The 14309-nt window shown below is 37.0% G+C and overlaps 1 protein-coding gene across 1 annotated transcript; it reads right to left on the reverse strand.

The window, feature by feature from the left end:
* Positions 1 to 7666: 7666 nt before the first annotated feature.
* LOC100249576 (phosphoglycerate kinase, chloroplastic-like) lies at positions 7667 to 12644 on the reverse strand. Its single transcript, XM_002263760.4, has 6 exons — positions 11967 to 12644; positions 10345 to 10422; positions 9969 to 10229; positions 9186 to 9503; positions 8862 to 9020; positions 7667 to 8131 (listed from the first exon to the last, which is right to left on the reverse strand). Exons 1-6 carry the CDS (start codon positions 12375 to 12377, stop codon positions 7922 to 7924), a joined length of 1437 nt encoding a protein of 478 aa, XP_002263796.1. The 5' UTR covers positions 12378 to 12644; the 3' UTR covers positions 7667 to 7921.
* Between the last annotated feature and the right edge of the window lie 1665 nt (positions 12645 to 14309).

Consider the following 14309-nt stretch of genomic DNA (forward strand, 5'->3'; position numbering starts at 1 on the left):
TAAGTGTGACTCCTTATTTTGGAAAAGGTGATCTACGAAAAACCGGATCGGGTTCGGGGGTCAGGTTACTTATCGGGAAGGTACGGTAAAGACCGTAGCACCCCTCTAAGTCCCTAAAGTCGGGTCTCTACTAATAAGATGAAGCTGACGTGGCAGTCAATAAGAAAATCAATGAATACTCGAATCAATCTTGCACATATGAAAATCAGAATGAGCATAGGGAGTGCGTACCTGGGCCGCGAGCCGTAATGCGCTATCAAAATCCGGGTTAGTGAACAAATACAGAATGATTATGTGTATATCAATGATCAGAATGAATCAATCGTGCATAACAGTCAAATCAATCAGTCAATCAATCAATCATGAAGTCACATATGTCGGGCCCCCACCAAAGCCCGTTTATCTTTGCATGAATTAATTCCATAAATTCCATCACCTGGAATTACGGAATTTAATTCTTACTTATTTTAAAACTTTTAAAATCATGAAAAATTCGAAAGTGGCTCGCCGGGAAGAAAAAAAAATGGCGGCAAATTTTATTTAAAGAATGAGGTATTTAGAACCTAAGAAAAAATGTCTAAGGATGAAAAGTTTAAGAAGTTAAAATTATTTGAAGAATTTTAAAAATTGGAAAACTATTTGAAAATCGGGATTTGAGGGATTATTTTAAGAACAATAAAGATAAAATAACAATAATGACAAATAAGATAATAATAATAATAATAATAAGAATAAGTAAAAATAAAAAGTAAAAGATGTTTGACGAATGGAAAAGGGTAAAAATGGATTTATTTAAGATAAAGAAAGAAAACTTGAAGGATTTAAACCTTTGAAAAGGACTTTATTTGAAAATCAATTGTTTTTGAAAACAATGCACTGGAATGTAGGGGTATGCCACGTGGGTTTCAGGGGTGGCCCACCAAAGGTGGCCATGCAAGATCCTCGTCAATGAGGATTTGATGAAGCGTTCTCCCTAACCAGATTTGATAGCTGTGAAGTCCCATACCAAACAAGTCCAAGTTCAGAGTGGAGCCAGAGGGACCCACAACAGCCATGATCCTACCAGGCTCAGTATACCCAGTAACTTCATGCAGCATCAAACTATGCTCCCCCATCAATTCAAGCAAGCCCGGCTGTGATCGAACTCCACTTACATCTTGGGCCTCCAAACAATTTTGCCCTTGCCTTTGTCAGGAAGACATTGATGATGAAGTGACCTGAAAACAGTCTCCAACACCGAAATAACATCAGTTTTGATGGTGAAGTGACTGATTCAAAGTAGCCTCTTCGGTTGTTGAAGGCTAATTACAATGGCTGCACCTCCCATGAATCCGACAATGGCAGCAGGTGAGAGAAGATCCACCAGAAAACCAAGCCTGAACGTTCCAAATATGGATTGGAAGGTACCAGCAAAGGAAGTTACTGTCAAGACGAGCTTGTATGAACGAACCTTCTCTTGCATCAACACCTCGGCCATGTAGACTTGATCCTCAACTCATTTGGTATCCCAAACCTTTGCTATAGAGATAACTTGATAATCAGGGTCTTTGAACCTTTCTTGCAGTCATCAGCCTGGCATCACTATGCTAGAAATCCCATATTCATTCTCAGGTTTTACATGCCAACAACCATCAGTCCTCACTGGTATCTCAGCTACATCTTCTCCGCAAGACACTTCCTAGAACGTTGGTTCCTTTCCACAAAAATTCCAAGGTCAAAGCAGCCCATGTGATGGGATGAGGTGCTAGGATAGTCATTTGGTCTGGCAAATAGCATTGTGGGACCCTACTCACCTTTGGGATCCCACGGCTGTCACCGTTCTAACAGCCTTCATGCTTGGGGTAAATGGTATTGTAGCGGCTCTACAAACTCCTTTGTCGTGGCAGATATCAATGAAGCTAACCTCGATGGCCTGATTCTTCACGCAGATCTCACCCTCATTTGATTCTCTTATTTCGGCATCTTCCCAAGTCAGGATCTCAAGACCATTAAGTTCATGAACCTTGAAGGCTCTTACCATGATTGCAGTTGCTGACTTTGGGCATGAGCCTGAAAAAAAACGCATCTGAGGATTGGGATGCGGGTATGGAGGATTGGCTTATGAGGGCCTGGTGAATGAGAGTGCGAGTGATGGATGAAGGAAATGGGTTCACAGGGTGATGGAAGAAATGAGTTTGGTGACGGAATGGAAAATAGAGATGAGAGGTGGGGTGACGGGCAGGACGATAGGTTAGATGGGGGGAGGTTTGGTGATGAATGGTAGGTATGATATGGTTATGGGAGTGTGGGCACAGAAATGGGTGTGAAGGTTAATGAGAAATGAGATAGAAGCCCGTCATGTGCATGGGAAGTGAGTAACAGGTTTGATGGGCGTGAGGAGGTTTAAAGATATGGGTATGGAGGAACATGAAGGATGGGTATTGAAGGATATGGGTGATTTTGGGGTATGGTGAGCATATGAGGTGATAGGTTCGCATGGGGACCCAGGTTGATGAGCAATGAAGGGGAATGGGTATGAGGTGAAGTATGCTGGCATGCAAAGGTGAGGGAAACAATGGCTTCAACAGCATGCTCTCTCAACAGTTTCATGCTTCTTCCTCGTTCTAATAACGGTCCTCGGTACATTCTTGGCACTCTGATTCTTCTTCTCACCAGAGGCATAGTTTAAACCTCCTGACTCTCACCTTCAAACCGATTGAAAGCTTTACCAGAGAAAACACATCCAAAAACAAAGAATCTTCCCTTGTCAAAAACGTGAATCGACTTAGAGACATAGAGCATAGGAAGACCTTCAGGATCAAAGTTTCCAATAGTAGGCGGCGTGGGTATCACCCAAGGGTCTATTATACACATTATCCAGATGATATCTTAGAATCCGTGGCAGACGAGGGAAAGTGGAAAATCATCATCTCCAGGAGGTCAGTGCTTGTTGGGACTCAGCAGGTGATGCTACCCAGTTTCTTACCGGACCACGTTCAAAAAGCTCCACAATACCTATCCAGGTGCAGAAAATTCTCTATCTCAAGAAACCCACTTCACGGAACATTGATGACCTCCAGACATGATCTCATTGTGGTGAATTTCATTACCTCTCCAACCCCATGCATGGAACCAGAACCAAAAAAACAGATGCGGTCTCGACAATAAAAAAAATGTATGAAAACAGAGCATAGCAGGGAACAAATACAAAAAAAAAACGTCCTCAAAGAAGGCTTCACATCATGGGTCATCAGTGAACCTCCTTATTGGGTGAGAAAATCAGCATCAAATATGAACATTAGAATGATTCTTGGGTATTTAACAAAAAAGACATGGCACATCAAGATTAATAATGTTGGGCATGAACTCAGAATTTTATCTCAACAGGCAATAAGTGGCCTTCATTTATCCACCCAAACAAGCTAATCAGCAATCAGATATCAACAAGAAACATAGAAGAGTAATAGGAATCCAAATCAAACCATAAACAATATTACATTCATACCTGAGAGTATCCTCTTCCAGTCAGATAATACCCGGCCTCAAACACCTTAAATCCTCCTCTAAAACCCCGAGGAACTAATGAAACAGCCGAGCTTCCTATACTCTCCAAATACACCACTCTCTCTTTCTTGCTCTCAAGTCGTACCCTCCCCTTCTAAGCTTCTTTCTCCTCTCAAGCCCTTCTGAAATATGGCCTGTCTCCTCTCTTCAGAGACATGCTCTGTTTCTTCCTCGCTTCCTCTCTCTAAAGCTCTCCCTTTAGCTAAACGAATACCCTCTCTCCAAAACTCTCTGTCAAAAACTCCTCATGTTTTCTCCTTCTCTCCAAGCTATCTCTCAGAAAAACCCCCCCGGAATCTCACTTTTTCTCACTCTTCTCCCCTTTTTCCCTCCAGTGATTCCTCTCTGAAAAATCTCACAGACCAGCACCGAAAAGCTCTCCCCTCTCCTGCAGCTAACCTCCTCTACTATAACAGAAACGCTCCCCCCTTAACCGTCTGCAGCTTTTTTTCAAATCCCTTTACAGGTGTCAACCATTCAATGGCTCCTTCAACTCCACTACCTGATTCACTAAAGGCCAATTACGGGGTGACACGTGGCTTCCCCCAGATGGTGACACCTGGCTAAAAGCAAGCTGCAGAAAATGAGCCCCAAATGGGGGTCTACAGCAATGGTTATAAAAAAAATTAAATTAGAAAAAGTCATTTAATACTATGTACTAAATTGTTGTTTGTCATTTTTTACATGCTTCATCGATTATTAATCTATATTTCTTGGGTCATTATGGATTTTTTTTTGAAAGAAATATAATTTTACATATTTAACAAGATTATTAATTTAATACACTCACCGAAGTTGAAATCATAAGATTTTCTTGTTGAAGTAAAATTATTAATTTTAAAATGCAAGTTGGATCGATATTCATATTTGGTAAATTTTAAGTTTGAAAGATACTTGTATAGATTCATTACAATTATTTTTCATTCCTGAAAAGTACTAAGGAAAAGAAATTGTTAAGAAAAATTATTTTCTTATATTTAATTTTACCATAAAAAATAAAAAAGAAAGTTAAATATAATTAAAACTATTAAGAAATTTATCTATTTTTAAATTATTTAATCTTTATATATGATAGTTAAATAAGTTTAAAAAATTAATATGGTACATAAAAATAATTCATTACTTTAAATTTCTCTTTTACTTTTTTATTTTTTTCTTTTCTTTTATTTTTTTTCTATTTTATTTTCCTTACATTTTTGGTGGTCCAACTTTTCATGAATCAAATATAGTCTATGGTTATATTTGGTTCTCAAGACATATTAAGTAAAGAAACAAAATATTACAAAAAAAGATTTTCTTATATTTAGTTATATTTAAAAAAAACATTAAAAAATCAAATATAACTAAAATTAGAAATTTATACATTTTAAAATTATTTTACTTTTATATCAAATAGTTAAAATAAGTTTAAAGTAATATGTAAAAATAATTTTCCTTCGCTTTTTCTTTTCTTTTATTTTTCTCCTTTTGCATTTTCCCTCAAATTTTTGGAACCAAACATAGGCTTTTTAATAATTTCTCACATAAAAAAAAATATATTTAAAGTAAAGATAGGCTATCATTTAATTAAAACTATTCAACTTTGAAAACCCAAAAATAAAAAAATTCACTCTTTTATTCTTAATATAAAAATTAAGTTAGTTAATGTAAAGGGTAATTAATGTCACGATTGATTTCAATATGATAATTAAATAGTCTAAATATAGCTAAGATAAGATCATCTATCATTAAGTGTAATTGGGTCAACAGAAAACTTTCAATTCAATTTGAATTTCGTCTTGACGAACAAACTCCTTGTCCCACATCGCCTGGGAATGATAACTTACATATCTATATTACTAACAGCATAAGATGACAGGGCACCAAGCGCGAGAGCGGAGTGAGCGGGCCGCCAACACATGGCCCAGGAAAGTCCCCGGGCTAGCAGCCGCAGAGATGCGGGCTTGGAAACGAGTTGTCTTCGACGGAAGCCCATTCGGCTGAGACATGTGTGGAGCTTCGGGCTTTCGCCGAAGCGTAGTGGCCGATATTACAGTTATTCACTTGGTCCATCGGATCAACTGAACGGGGCTTACGCTCTCGCGCGTTCCCTTTTCCATGGACCTTACAAGACTACGGCCCAAATTGGTGAGGCCCATTTTAGTATTAATATTTTTTATTTTTGGATTTATTTTGCACATTTTAAAAAATGAAAAACATGTTATTGGAAGTGTTGGAGAAGCAATTGGGTGCATGCTCACTAAACCCTTTTTTTTTAAGAATAAATCCACAATTTTATTTTTCTTGGATTTATTCTCCATATTTTAAAAATATTTTTCTAGATTTATCTATTAAAAGTAAGAATAATTTAAATAATTTCTCAATATATACCCATATAATAAATATGAAAAATTACAATTCTTACCATTATATATCAAAAATTTTATTTACTTTACTACCCGCATTTCCAAATTTTCCTAGTAATTAACATTAAAAAAACATATTTATTACAAAAATATTTTTATTATTATGCATAAATATTAGTTGTTACATATTATTCACCAACATCCCCTAAATTTTTTAATAATTATTTTATTTAAAAAAATATTTCTTTATTGTTTCAAGGTCCATAAGCATAGGAATGTAGGCTGTTGGGATTTTATTTCTCCTACATCTTCAGTAATAAACCGAAGATGTGATTGGAATGTGGTCCACATCATTCCATCAATTTAGGAACAAGGATTCATGCTCCAAACCACGTTCGCATCACTACCCCATGTTCTGTGCACGTTTCAGGTAGACTCAGTGATGGAGAGAGTCTTTTAAAACGAGGCAAAACACTAACGGGAGGGTACCCTAAGCTTGCAATCTCTTTTCAGTTTTAAAAAACACCATCTAAGTGGAGATTGTGAAGGTTTAGAAGCACCTAAAACCCGAAATTAGCAAAACCCATTTTAGCCTATAGAATGGCAATGACGAGAGGTATGTTTTTCGATCAGTTTATAATTCCGTTTATAATCTAATTGCTATTTAATGTTTTTTTATAGCATGTTTAGATATAAAGATTACATAGGCCACTTTGTGTGGCTTCAATGCCTAAAGGGAAAAAGTGACTACCCATGAGAGCTTCATGGACCACTCATTTATGTGGCTTAGGATCAACTTATTTCACATCTTGTACATGTCATTGTTTTGTAAAGTAAGGGTAAGGGTTTTGGGTTTTATGAATGAAAAATGTATGTGGCTTAGGACCAACTTATTTCACATCTCCTATATTATTGCTTTGATAGTTGGGTAGTAGGGGTTTGTGTTCCAAAATGTGATTGTTGTAACCATCAATTTTGTTTGTGGCAAGCATTCGATTGGTAACATCATTCAATTTTAGCCATAACTTTTTATTATAGTGATGCTTTTTTGAAAGATCATAAATGATTTTCAAATCTTTTTTGGAAAATTATTGTTTGAATTCAACAAATTTTAAACCTCGAGAAATTGTTTTCTCTTTGATTCATCAAAGGCAATGTAATGACCCGCATCCAACCTTGTAGATATTATCCACTTTGAACTTAAAGGGACTCTCACGACTTTAAAATGCATGTACAGGATTAAGAGGAACTTCTACATATATAGCATAAAAAACTTTCTCTCATATCTAATGTGGGATGTCACAAACACCCCCTCATGCAGACAACATCCTCGTTGTGTCCCATGGGATTACGAGGCAAAACAAACCCTCACACCGGGATCGATAATCGGTTCTTATACTATTTGTAATGGTCTATACCCTACCGTGTAAATATTGTTTGCTTTGGACCCAAAGGGGCCCTCATGACTTTAAAACATGTCTACAAGGTTAAAAGAAGTCTCTACATATATAACATCAAAAACTTTCTTCCCTATCCAATGTGAAATTTTCTTCATTTTCCAAATACCAATTTCCATAACCGCTGATTCAAGAAAGAAAAATGGGAATCATACAAACTATATCATCTTTTCCACAGTTTTCCCTAGTAGAGTCCATGACAATTGGCCTTACATTATACTGAAATCATGAGGATGATCAGCAGTCCGTATTTGACAAAATAATCGACATTAGGAAAAATTAGCAAGAATTCAGCAAAAAAACAGTACACAGAATAGTCCGGAGGGAAAAAGAAGATTGATTTCTGGAAAAGTTTGGAGGGTTCTTCTTGTCCCTTACAAGTTCCTTACAACTTTTTCCATGTAATTTCAGCAAGAAATGGAGAATGCAAAGCTTGAATTTTGAACTTATATTCAAGACAATGGTGAAAATCTACAACATTAACTCATATCTTCCTAAAACATTTTTATTTCTCGTTTACAAACCCGAATATTGGGCATCAAGATGGAGACGGGGAAAAATTCAGATCAATTGATCTTACACTGGAACTGGAGTAGCTTCATCAAGGGCAACAACACCAGGGAGTTCTTTCCCTTCCAACAACTCCAAACTGGCACCTCCACCCGTTGATATGTGGCTCATCACATCAGCGACTCCTACTTTCTCCACAGCTGCAACAGAATCTCCACCTCCAATGATTGTTGTCACATCCTTCCCACTCAGCTCCGCTAGCTTCTTTGCAACGGCCTGCAAGCAGAGTTGCAACCAAGAGTCACATCTTTTCATGACATAAAACATATGCAGAGATTGCAATTGGCGTGTTGATCAAACAAGCAGTATAGACCCTTTCTTAAAGCTCATCTGTCCATCCATTTTCCATGTACAACTAATAAATCCTTACTTGGAATCAAAGGATAGATCAGATTTACCACACCTTTTCTTGAAGTTCATTCATACTTTTTGTAAGAGCATGATAAATGTCATGGACCCAAATCTTAATAGTTTAAGCTTTTAAGAAAATTTGTTGTCCAACATGGTATCAAAATTCAAGTTTTTGCCCACGGCAAATATGGGGTCACACTATACATTGTGTTCATTTCTAAACTGAAAAATGCAATAGAGGGATCATCCGGGTAATTCTCCTGTAATGTACTTTATTAGCATGGGTTTGGTGCATAATTAGGACACTTAACAATGTAATATAGGGATTATCCAGGTGATTCTCCCCTAACAGTCTTTATTAGGGGAGATTATCCAGCGTATAGTTCACTGGGAAAGATCTGAATTGGGGGTATGTTTTGGTAGAGAGGAGGATTTGGTTGCCATCTTCACATATGAAACATCTACTGCATCACATGACATATTCAGGGAAGACAGATATAATACATGCACATATTCATGAAAGCCCAGAACTGAGCTACAGGCAAGCAATAAGATAAGATAATAAAATAAAATAAAGCAAACAATTCTTGCATACCACTGTTCCTTCTGCAAACTTATCAAACTCAAACACTCCCATCGGTCCGTTCCAGATAACTGTTTTGGTGGTCTCCAAAGCTTCATTGAATATCTTAATAGAATCAGGTCCAATATCCAATCCCATCCATCCATCAGGAATGGCTGATGCTGGCACAATCTGCAACAAAGAGAAGTTTCTTTCTCAAAAATCCCCACAAACACGAAAAAATAATACTCTATTTGGTTTTAGTTCACCTTCTTTGGCTAGAAATTGAGTTAGAAAGTAAGAAAGTGAGCTTGCTTGAGGTATGAAGATATTGTTATGGGGCTATAAATAACAAACCTTGCTGTTTGCATCAGGGGCAAACTTGTCAGCAATCACAACATCGGTGGGTAGCAGGAGAGATACTCCTTTTGCCTTGGCCTTCTCGAGAAGTGATGTAGCAAGGCTTAGCTTATCTTCCTCTACCAGGGATGAACCCACTGAGAGACCCTGTGCCTTGTAAAATGTGAAGATCATTCCTCCACCTAGAAGTAGGATATCACACTTTTCGAGGAGAGATTCAATGACTCCGATCTTGGATGAGACCTTTGAACCACCCACAATGGCAGCAAATGGCCTCTTTGGGCTTGAAACTGCCCCAACGAGATAGTCCAGTTCCTAGAACAAGACAAATCACACTCAGCACCTCAAATGCATAGCATCTTCATGAAGAATGTTTATGCATAGATAAAAATTTGGATTATAGGTCGATCCCCCCTCGAGGCTAGTCATCAGTCAGGCTGGATTATTAGAATTGGAAAGTAAATGATAATTAAAAATTGTTACAGAATAATCCTGACAAGAAAATTAAGGATCAATTCATCCAGAGTCCAGATAAGAAATATTTCTATAATTTGCAAGTTTATCATGTGGCAGACTGATAGTGGACCCAGATAGATGAACTGTTTGGTTCATCCACTGGCACCTCTTTGCATTTTGAGGTAGATTAGAAGCTTCAAAACACGGTTCAGACCTTAGGTGATGCAATCAGATTAAGCATGTTTTTGTTGAAATTTTAGAGAGATTTTCTCAAAATGATCAAAAACAACGGTTCCGGGAGAGAACAGGAACCAGGGATCCCACCTTCTGTAAAAGGAAACCAGCAACAGATGGCTTCAAGAACTTAGTGACCCCCTCAGTTGAGGCATGGGCTCTATGTGCAGTACCAAATGCATCATTCACATAGAGATCAGCTATGGAGGCAAGCTTCTTTGCAAATTCGGGTTCATTCTTTTCTTCCTCCTTGTAAAACCTCACATTCTCGAGAAGGAGTACACCACCATCAGGAAGTGCAGTCACTAACTTTTCTACCTCTGGGCCAATACAGTCATCAGCCTTCACAATCTGCTCAGTCATCATATAGGAGTTTAGGGGGAATACCCACATCTCAGTCTCCATATCCAAAATTCTAGCAATCACACTGTTTTTATTGTCCCCTCTTTCAAGCAAAGAGATGTACCTGAATGCCAAGAAGCTCAGATAACCTTGGCACAAGAGGCGCCAAGCTGAATTTTGGAGTTACTCCCTTTGGTCTTCCCTGTAAATTCAGTATGAAAAACACAGGATTTTGCTCAAATAGTTCAATCCCATTGGCATTAAACAACAATTATACAACAGAGAAAAGAGTATTTTCTTTGTGACCAGAACAATATTTAAAAAACATCAAAACACCATTGGAAGAGGTATTAAATATTGTCACCATATTGCCATCATTCTATATATTACTGAAACACATACAGAATATGAAGTGAATGAATGCGATCAAACATTTACCAGCCCTCTCATGCTCAAACAGCACAGTAAAGGGAGTTTTCAAAATGTGCTTTATCATAGCACATAATGCAGGTGTTAATTAAATATAGAATCATTATGCAGTCGAATATTGAGAGAAGGAAAGTCCAAAGCACCAAGAGTAGCAAAGATCCAATAGATTAAATGGTAGTTCAAACCACATAGCATTAGAGAGTGAAAGCAGAAAGATCAGAATTAATTCACTAAGACCCAATTCAAAAAAAAAAATGACATAATAAGGCTGAAAATCAACACCCAAAAGAACAATTAAAACACATATCAATTAAGCCATAAAAGACATTAAGAAACTAACTTGGATAAGATAAAAGAAAAAAAAAACCAAAAAAGAAAAAAAAAATACAAAAACAAAACAAAACAAAAACCCACAAATCAATACCAAATTTGAACCAAAAACCTATTTAACCAATGCCCAGATTTCATAAAAAGACAAACTAATATTTAAAAACATAGCATTATAAAAAAAGGGGGCGAAAACTATAAGTTTAGGTAGATCCATTACAATTTATCTACAAATGAAAAGATGAAATTTTCAAAAAATGCCTAGATTCATAAGGAGACAAAGATGATATTGAAAACATTAACTTCACCGAGAGCCACTTTGCCCAATGCGTAAAGAAAAGGACCTTTTTAGCTCCTTCAGTGTTCATTCATAAAGAAAACACGAAGTTCTCGAAAAAAAAAAAGAAATCACTTACAAAATGCCTAGAAATTCATAAAGAGATAAAATCAATAGTGAGAACATGAAATTCTCAAAACCCTACTAGCTAAATGCCTGGATACAATGACCATTTTAGCTCCATCCACAATTGAAAGCATGAAATTCTCAGAAACCCACTTGTCAAATGGCCAGAAGAGAAATTTTATTCTTGTATTTTCTTACTTCTTTATGTACATCATTTAACTATTTATACAAGTTGTAACTATTCTTGAACTGTATAACAGTTTCTAGTTTTTGAGTTACAACTGACTAATAGATGGAAGATTCTTCTGGTACAGTGTAGTTGATCCCTTTTTCTGTTGCATGAGAGTTGTTGTTTGCTGAGTGACATGGCTTCGCCATAATCAATCCAGAAATGAGGAGATGAAATTCTCAAAAAACCCACTTGCCAAAAGACTAGAAAAAGTGACAATTTCAGCCCAACCCCAATCCATCCACAAATGTTGAAAAGACGGAACTTTCAGAAACCCACTTACCAAAAGCTAGCCTCTAAGCTCCTTCACAATCTATACACTAACAAAAAACATGAAAATCTGAAAAACTCCACTTACCAAATGGCTAGAAAGAATGACTTTAGCACCATTGTCGATCAAATACTTGATAGTGGGAATGGCAGCTCGAACCCTGGTATCGTCAGTAATCTTCTGGTTGTCATCAAGAGGCACATTCAAATCCACCCTCACAAACACCTTCTTCCCCTTCAAATCCGCCCCCGTGAGGTCACCCACGCTCTTCTTGGCCATTGACACCACCCCCCTGGAAGCCTTCCCTCTAAAAGACCTGGTTCTGGACGCCACATGGAGGGTCAGAAGCGAGTCAGCAGCGGCGCCGGCGAAGCCCAGACGGCGGAGAGGGAGGGTGGGGAGGCGGAGGGAAGCCGAAGGGAGGCGCGGGGAGGAGCGAGCGGCAGAGGTGGAGTGGAGGAGAGATAGTGAAGAGGGTGAAGCAGCTGCGGATGCCATTGGTGAAGCCGATGATGGGGGGTGGTTCAGAGAGAGAAATTGAATGAAAATGGGAGTGAAAGTGGGTGGAGAGGGAGATTGGGAGATCGGGAAATGGGGAAATGGGGTTTGTGGATGTGAAGACGGGTTTGGATGGATTGATGTGATTGGGTGGTTCGTGTGGGGATTCTCTTATCGGTGAGGAGAGGTCGAAGAATTTCGATGCTTTTGAGACTTCACTATTCACCATTTTTGGATTTTCCTTTTTCCGTTTTCCTTTGATTTTCTTTCCCATTATTTTCCACAAGTTTTTCCTTTGATTTTAAGAATTAATTCGCGGAAAAAATCTGCAATTTTCTATTCTTTAAAGCAAGTATAATAGTTTTTGTTGTAAATGAAGTGGTGAATGATCACATTGATGGTAATTTATGAACTCCATTTACTCATCTTTAAGATGAGTAATGGGAGTTCATATTGTGAAGCCTATAAAAGGCTTCTTACACTTCATGTAAAAAGCATCCAGAGCAAAAGAAAGATATTCTCTTCCTCTCATTCTCTTTCTCTCTTTTTTTCATTTCTCTTCTTTGATTTCTTTCTCCCCTATATATATATTATTAAAGTAATACATAGTCATCTCTATTTTTATTTAAGTCACATTTATTCTCATTTTACAACATGTTATCAGCACAAATTACTCTGAAGGTAATTCTTGTATCTTAAATTTGAAGTTATTTATATAGAATAAAATTTTACATATTTATATTATTATTGATTTGTTTTGTTACATACTATTAAAAGTTATAAACAAATTATTTGATTTTGTTTATAATCAAAGTTATACCAATGCTATCAAGTTATTATAATTGATTCTAATAATATTGTTTTGTCATATATATGAAGTTATTTGACAATGTCGAATATCACAAAACTCGAATTTGTGGCACTTGACATTTCGGGAAAGGACTATTTATCTTGGATCCTTGATGTTGAATTACATCTTGATGCAATGAACCTTGGAGCTATGATCAAAGAAGGAAATCAAGCTCCCTACAGGATCGCGTAAAAGCATTGATTTTCTTTCGCCATCACCTCCATGAAGGTTTAAAAAATGAGTATCTTACGGTAAATGATCCTTTTACTCTATGAAGTAATTTGAAGGAAAGATATGACCACCAAAAAATTGTGATTCTCTTAAAAGCTCAATATGATTGGATGCACCTAAGGTTGCAAGATTTAAAAACTATTAGTGAATACAACTTCGCACTTTTTAAAATCAGCTCTCAATTAAAGCTGTGTGGAGAAAAAATCATAGAAGAAGACATGTTAAAGAAAACTTTTACTACATTTCATGCCTCGAATGTGTTCCTGCAACAGCAATATCGAGAGCGTAAATTTACAAAATATTCTGAATTAATATCATGTCTTCTTGTTGCTGAACAAAATAATGAGCTTTTGATGAGAAATCACTAGTCTCATCCAACTGGATCTGAACCATTCCCTGAAGTGAATGCAATATCGTCCCAAACTCGTGGAGGAGGATAAGGACGTGGTCATGGAAGAAATCCCCGATACCATGGTTCTTATAGTAATAATTCTCAGAAAATGAAAGCCTTATTGCACCACCAGAAGTGGAACAATACTGAGACAAAACAAGAAAATGGGAAGCGTTTACAAGATAAACCTCCTAAAAACCATGAGAATAATTGTTATATATGAAGGAGCATTGGTCGCGTACCTGTCGTACGCCCAAACATTTGGCCGACCTTTACCAAGCATCAATAAAAACAAAAGGAAAAGAGATAGAGATGAACTTTACCGATGGTGATGGATTGGACCTAACCTACTATGACATTGATTTCTTTGGAGGTCCTAATGAAAAAACAGATCATTTGATAAATGATGAGAAAATTAACATTGATTGATGTTACTTTATATATGAAATAATATATTATT

This window comes from Vitis vinifera, chromosome 19 (genome assembly GCF_030704535.1).
Source record: "Vitis vinifera cultivar Pinot Noir 40024 chromosome 19, ASM3070453v1".
Taxonomy (NCBI): Eukaryota; Viridiplantae; Streptophyta; class Magnoliopsida; order Vitales; family Vitaceae; genus Vitis; species Vitis vinifera.

Excerpts from the sequence above, each read along its gene's own strand:
- LOC100249576 (XM_002263760.4), bottom strand. The coding sequence starts at position 12,377 with ATGGCATCCGCAGCTGCTTCACCCTCTTCACTATCTCTCCTCCACTCC. Across the intron at positions 10,423-11,966 it reads TCATTCTTTCTAGCCATTTG|GGAAGACCAAAGGGAGTAAC; the intron begins GTAAGTGGAGTT and ends CTGAATTTACAG. Across the intron at positions 9,021-9,185 it reads CCCCTGATGCAAACAGCAAG|ATTGTGCCAGCATCAGCCAT; the intron begins GTTTGTTATTTA and ends TCTTTGTTGCAG.